At 38.8% G+C, this 6,619-nt stretch overlaps 1 protein-coding gene across 1 annotated transcript; it reads left to right on the top strand.

Annotated features, from left to right (window-relative positions):
- Nucleotides 1-331: 331 nt before the first annotated feature.
- On the top strand, nt 332-950 carry LOC118858220 (biogenesis of lysosome-related organelles complex 1 subunit 2). Its single transcript, XM_036768707.1, has one exon. The coding sequence runs from the start codon at nt 440-442 to the stop codon at nt 737-739; it is 300 nt and encodes a 99-aa protein (XP_036624602.1). The 5' UTR covers nt 332-439; the 3' UTR covers nt 740-950.
- The last annotated feature ends 5,669 nt before the right edge of the window (nt 951-6,619 follow it).

The following is a 6,619-nucleotide window of genomic DNA, read 5'->3' as shown; positions in this document are numbered from 1 at the left end:
ACTGGTGCTGAAGTCAGGAGGACCTAAGTTCAAATGTGACCTCAGACACTTGACACACTTACTAGCTGTGTGACCTTGGGTAAGTCACTTAACCCCAATTGCCCTGCCTTCCTCCCTGCAAAAAAAAAAATCAGGGACAAATTCTTATTATTGAGCTTGAATATGAGAAGTCATTTGAAGACCTTAATTTTGGACAAAATCAAGACTGGGAAGAATCTCTTACAAATAAGATATTATAGCCCCTTTTCTCCCTTTCCTTCCACTCTTGCCCCTCTCCCTTCCCCTCCCTCCCCCTCCCTTCCCCCCTTCCTTCGCCATCCCATCCTTCCCTCCATCCTTTCTCCTACCTCCCTTCCCCGGCCTAGACGATGCCGTGGTGGAGACAGCGGAGGAGGCCACGGAGCCCACCGAGGCGGACATCACGGGGCTGTGCCAGGACATGTTCTCCAAAATGGCCACGTACCTGACAGGCGAGCTCACAGCTACCAGTGAAGACTATAAACTTCTGGAAAATATGAACAAACTGACTAGCTTGAAGTATCTAGAAATGAAAGATATTGCAGTAAACATAAGTAGAAACCTAAAGGACTTAAACCAGAAATATGCAGCACTTCAGCCTTATCTGGATCAGATCACTCTAATTGAGGAGCAAGTAGCAGCTCTTGAGCAGGCAGCTTACAAATTGGATGCATATTCAAAGAAACTAGAAGCAAAGTACAAGAAGTTAGAGAGGCGATGAAAGAATTCTCTAGCTCAGACTTTTAACTACAAGAATATTTTATAAGAGCTGAAATAAGTGGGATGGAACTTATCACTATGCTTCAATTCCTAAAAAGAAGCCGTGCTGCTGATCCAAGGAGAATCCCAGCCCCCACCTCTGGTTGGATGTGTAATTCTGGCCACCCCCACCCACGCCGTGTTTTCCTAAACCTGTACCCTCCAACCTCATCTTAATCGCGTGCTTCGTTGTGTGCCCTGGACCAAGGCTCAGAAATCAGGATCAACCCCGTCTAGAGCAGACACAGAGGAGAGACTCTGGTCTCCCTGTCTCTTCCCTCCCTCTCCTCTAGGCCCTCCCACACCCACCCCTTTCACAACCTGTTCTTGAACTTAAATAATAAATGCCAACATATGAAAAAAAAATAAGATATTATAGACAGTTGTTCTTTTTTAATCTCTTTGATTCAATAAACATTTATTAAACATTTTCTACATGCAAGGTGTTGGGGATGCAAAGAACAAAAGGAAATAGTTACTATTCTCAAGGAGCTTATGTTACGAGATGATTTTAGTTATTTAAAAACAAAATCTTAAGAAAAAATGAACAAATGAGACTTTTTGCTTGACTTTCTTGGCTCCAAGTCCCGCCTTTCTTAACTGTATCCCAAGTTGCTTTTGCATAAAATAAAACCAGATGACTCACCAGTCTGATCCCAGGCTGAGACCTTCAGCACTGATCAAGGACTAGATGTAGCCTATGCTGGAGTCTCTGTACCTAGAAATAATGCTAGTCACCAATAATTTATAGTCCAGCCCCTCATATTAAAGAAAACAAACTGGGAATCAGAGAGGAATATGACTCACTCAGAGTTACAGGGTTAGAAAATGGACTGTATTCAAAACTCCCAAGGGTCAGTTTTTATTAGTCTAAGTATTTGAAAGGTCTCTCCTTAATTTCAGATATGCCATATTCCTGAGGTTTTTATTCCATCCCTTGGAACATGGAGATACTTTCAAGGCTCAGTTCAAGTGGCACTTTCTCAAAATTAGTTTTCATTTCTGAGTAGGGTTCAGCTACCCCAAAACTCAATCAATCAATAAAGAATTATTAATATTTTACTATGTATTAGGTACTGGGATGAGCTCTGGGGAACACAAAGAAAAAGAAAAAATACTGCTTGTTCTCAACAAGCTTGTACTCTAATGGGTCAGGGGCAATAGTAAGAACAGGCAGTTCCCTCTCCCCTGGGTAAGAACGTGCCTATACCTTGGGAAGTCTATAAATCACCTAGTTAATTTCAGTGTTTTATGTCTCCCAGGAGTCCTTCTTGTCTTATGCAGTTTCTGTAGTGGGTAAAATAAAGGCTGTCCCTTACACAATACTAAAATTGTACATTAAATTCGAGGCAGGAGCTGGAATTGTGCTACATATACATCGACTTTGTGTTTACTTTTTGATGCCCACATTTTTTCCCACAGGACGATGGATGTAAACTCCTTGAGGACAGGTAGGAAATGTTGCTCACTTTCATTTTGCGTCATCAGAACCTGTCATTGTCTGGCATAAAGTCACCATTTAATGCATGCACGTTAAATTAAACTGAATTTCTTAGCAGGCCAGCAAAAGCAGTGTTTTTACACATTTTTGGTCCTAAATTCAACATGAAGAATAGATTTTTCATCCCCTGAAATCAGGTTCACCCAGACTTGACCATCACATACGTGAAGGCCACATGAAAGTGGATATTATGTAGGAGAGATCACTGAGAATGTACAAACAGGAAAATATTATCAGAGAAGAAACTGAGTATGTCAACATATTGTGCCACCTCAGCTACATATCAACTTCATCACCGCTATAATAATAGTAATAATAATGATGATGATGATGATGATGATGATGATGATGATAACAATAATAATTTTTACAACCTACCAAAAACATCAGCATGCATTTCAGGAGGTGAGCAAGCTGAATTTAAAGTTAAAAAGCAATGGGACCATCCTCACCTTCGAGACTAAATTCAAATTAATCATCTTCAAAACTAGCTCTTTTCTGCTTTGCCCAGTTGTTACCTATACACCACATCCAAATCTCCGAATTTATTTTATACATATTCTAATTCTTACTTATCTGTGAACATGTGTCCCTCCCAAAAATGTAATACCTTGTGGTCAGAGATTATAATGATAATTAACATTTATAAAGCATTTGCTATGTGTCAGGCACTGTGCTAAATGCTTTACAATTATTGAATATTTGATCCTCAGAATAACCCTGAGAGTAGGTCCTATTATTATCCATATTTTACAGATGAAGTAACTGAGGCAGAGGTAAAGTGACTTGACCAGAATCATATGGCTACTAAGTATTTGAGACTGGATTTGACACCAGATCTTTCCAACTCCAGGTTTGGTGCTCTATCAATTGTACCTTCTGGATGTTTTATTTTTTTCATTGTATCCCCAGAAATTAGCATGGTACCTAGTATATAGTAGGTGCTTGATAAATGCTGGTTGATTGCTTAATATCTGAAAACTGCTTATTCGGCCCTTGTTAAAAGTATTGGGAGGGGAAGGGGTGAGCCAGGAGGAAGCCACCACCTCTTGAGGCAATGCATTCCAATTTTGGATAGCTTTATAAGTTTTTCCTCCTTTCGAGCCTCAACTAGCCTCTGGAACTTCCATAAATTGTTTCTAGTTCTTCCCTCTAGGAACAAATAGCACAAGTCTAAATAATTCCACTTCCACATCATAGTCCTTCAGATACAGGAAGCTAGCTTTCATACCCTACTCCTCCATCCACATCTTTTTCCTGCCTAACTGTCTCAAGTTCCTTCTTCTTATGGTATGGATTTAAGACACTTCATTATCATTGTCGTCCTCTTCTGGACACTCTCAAGAATATCTGCGTCCTTTCTACAAAGTAACTTCTAGAATTAATCACACAATACAAGAGATGTGGCTTGACCAGGGCAGGATACAGAGGGACATACTGGTAGTAGCTATATTGTTCAGTGTAGCTTGGTGTACCAGGGACAATGAGACATCCTTTAGGAGCACAGCATATGGAGTTTAAATCTTACTTTGCTGTTTACTAATGATGGGGCCTTGGATAAGTCACTTCCTTTTTGGCGGCCTTAGTTTCCTCATCTGTAAAATTAGAAGGCTCAACTCAATGACTTCTCAGATTCATTCCCATTCTAGATCTATGATTCTATTAAATACACAAATCACCAGAGTTCAGGTCTTCTGTATGATTCTATTGACACATACTATGTTTGCAGTCTACTAAAATGCTTAGATTTTTTTTCAGATTAACTTGTTGTTTACCTATGCCTCTCCCATCTTGCATTTTTTAAAACTCATGTGCAAGGTTTTACATTTACCTCCATTTAATTTAATTTCATTACCTTCAGTCCAGTGTTTTTGCTTTCCGTGATACTTTGGTATCCTGCTGCCTCTTGTCATCTTTTTTGGTGTCAACTCTGCTTCTTCTGAGTGTGTTCTTCTTCCCTACAGTCTCTTCTTGAATAGCAGTACACACAGACACCAAGATATGTTACTGTGAACTTTGAAAGGTGAGAAGATCTGGGGCTCCCATGAGCATTGGTAGCATGATTCATGGAAGCTAGTAGCAGTGTCCCTGGAGCAGCAGTGGCTGATAGAAGCATCTGTGTATGGGGATAAGGCAGACTAGAACAACAAAGGAAGGCTGCTTCAGGATTCCTCAAGGAAACTGACACTTGTAGTCTGGCAGATGGTTACACCTAAGGGAACTTCACAAGGACTCTATGAGAAAAAGAAGTGACTTCTAGTAACTAGTATGTGTGTGTTTACTCTGAGACTGTGTGCATTCTCTAAGTTTGAGCCCAGTATCTCTAGGGACCTTGTATGCACAAGGAAAGCATGTGCTGTCCATTTGAGAGGAAAGTACCTTATCTTTTTAAAAGACAACTAAGACCAGTTGGTAATCAAATGGCAGGAGGATTGTAAGTGATAGTACTAAAATGCCAGACCCCAGGGTTATCCCAAGAATCCCAGGAGGAAATAGTCAATTCCTCTGGGAACCAGCCAAGAGTGCAAGTACAGTTTGGGGGATCAGTACTAGAGGATTTGTCTTTCTTTCCTTCTTTCTCTCTCTCTCTCTCTCTCTCTCTCTCTCTCTCTCTCTCTCTCTCTCTCTCTTCCTTCCTTCCTTCATTCATTCATTCTTCCCTTTCTTCTTTCCTTCCTTCCTCCTTCCTTCCTTTCTTTCTGCCTTCCTGCTTTCCTATTTTGTTTCCTTTCTTCCTTTCTGTCTCTCTGTTTCTTTCTGTCTTTTTCTCCTTTTCTCATAAACCTTATGGCATTTCAGGAAAAGGAAGTTTCAGGAAGAACCAGGTTCAAATCCCCACTGTGATACCTATTGGTTGTGTGGCCCTAGACAAGTTACTTGACATCTCCATTCCTGATGCAACTCTCTAAGACCATAAATTACAGAACAGTTTTTGATCTACAATGCTGGAAGGAGTTTCCATATCTGAAGTTCCTTACTCCATTTAATTTGCAAGTCCCAAATTTTTAAAAATCTACTTTGAAAATTAAAACTGACCTTAGATTAACTAATGATTTGTTCAACAAGTATTAATTTAGCATCTACCATGTTCCATGTATTGTGCTAGATCCTTGCACTGCAAATACAAAGAATGAAAAAAATTCATATTCTCAAGGAGCCTACTTTTTAATGATAAATTAATTACATACTATTAAATAAAGTATCAAGACTGAAATTATCTAAGTCTCAGTTACTTCATCTCTACAACAAGATTAATAATATCTGTAGTGCATCATTGATATATTATGAAACTTTAAAGCCTTACGTATATACAGGTCAATTATTAATTTTACCACACAGATATACCAACAGATCTGTTGGTCAGAGCGATTAGCAGGAATAAAGACATGGATTCAAATGATTACTCATTCATTTCTTTATTCATTCAAAAAACATCCAGGTGACTCCAGAGTGGAACACTCTGTGATTTGCTGGGGAAAAATCTTCACATTTTTAGGATGGTTTCACCTGATATTCCCCTACCTAAACCTCCCTCAAAGGATTGCTGTTGAAGATATTCAATTCAATTTTTTTAAAGTATAATTTTACTAAATGTTGGACACTTTGATAGGCACTGGAAATAATACACTGACTCAAAACAAAACAAAAAAACAAACTAAGCACCAGCCCTTCAGAATTAGAAATCACGGTAATATAAAATGGGGGTCAGGGGTAGTGGTTGAAGAGGATGGGGAGGGAAAGGGAAAAAAGCCTCATGCAACTTTTTTCAGTTTTCCCCTAACTCCAATACTTGTCATTGAATAGCCAGACCCCTTTTCAATATTTTTTATATATTTCCTTTGAGGGATGCCCAACAATTGGGAAATGGCTGAACAAATTCTGGAATGTGATTGTGATGGAATATTATTGTGTTATAAGAAATAATGAACAGAATGCCCTCAGAAAAACCTGGAAAGACTTACAGAAGGTGATGCCAAGTGAAATGTACTGGGTACAAAGTAACAGCAATATTTTAAGCTGTGAATGACTTAGCTATTTTCAATACAATGATCCAAGACATCTCTGAAGGACTTATGATGAAAATTGCTATCCATCCTCAAAGAAAAAAAAAACTGATGGGGACTGACTACAGATTGAAGCATACTTTTTTTACTTTATTTTTCTTGAGCTTTTTTTTGTTCATGTTCTCTTTCACAACATGCCTGATATGGAAATGTTTTACATGACTACACATGTACAACCTATATTGAATTGCGTACCTTCTCAATGAGGATGTTGGGGAGGGAGGAAGGAAAAGAATTTGGAACTTGAAGTTTTTTAATAAGTATATACATATATATA

The sequence above is a fragment of the Trichosurus vulpecula genome, chromosome 7, assembly GCF_011100635.1.
Source record: "Trichosurus vulpecula isolate mTriVul1 chromosome 7, mTriVul1.pri, whole genome shotgun sequence".
Classification (NCBI taxonomy): Eukaryota; Metazoa; Chordata; class Mammalia; order Diprotodontia; family Phalangeridae; genus Trichosurus; species Trichosurus vulpecula.
The sequence above is the reverse complement of the archived record's forward strand: the minus strand, read 5'-3'. Positions and strand labels throughout refer to the sequence as shown.

Bases quoted from the DNA above. Each gene is read 5' to 3' on its own strand.
- LOC118858220 (XM_036768707.1), top strand. From the start codon at position 440: ATGTTCTCCAAAATGGCCACGTACCTGACAGGCGAGCTCACAGCTACC.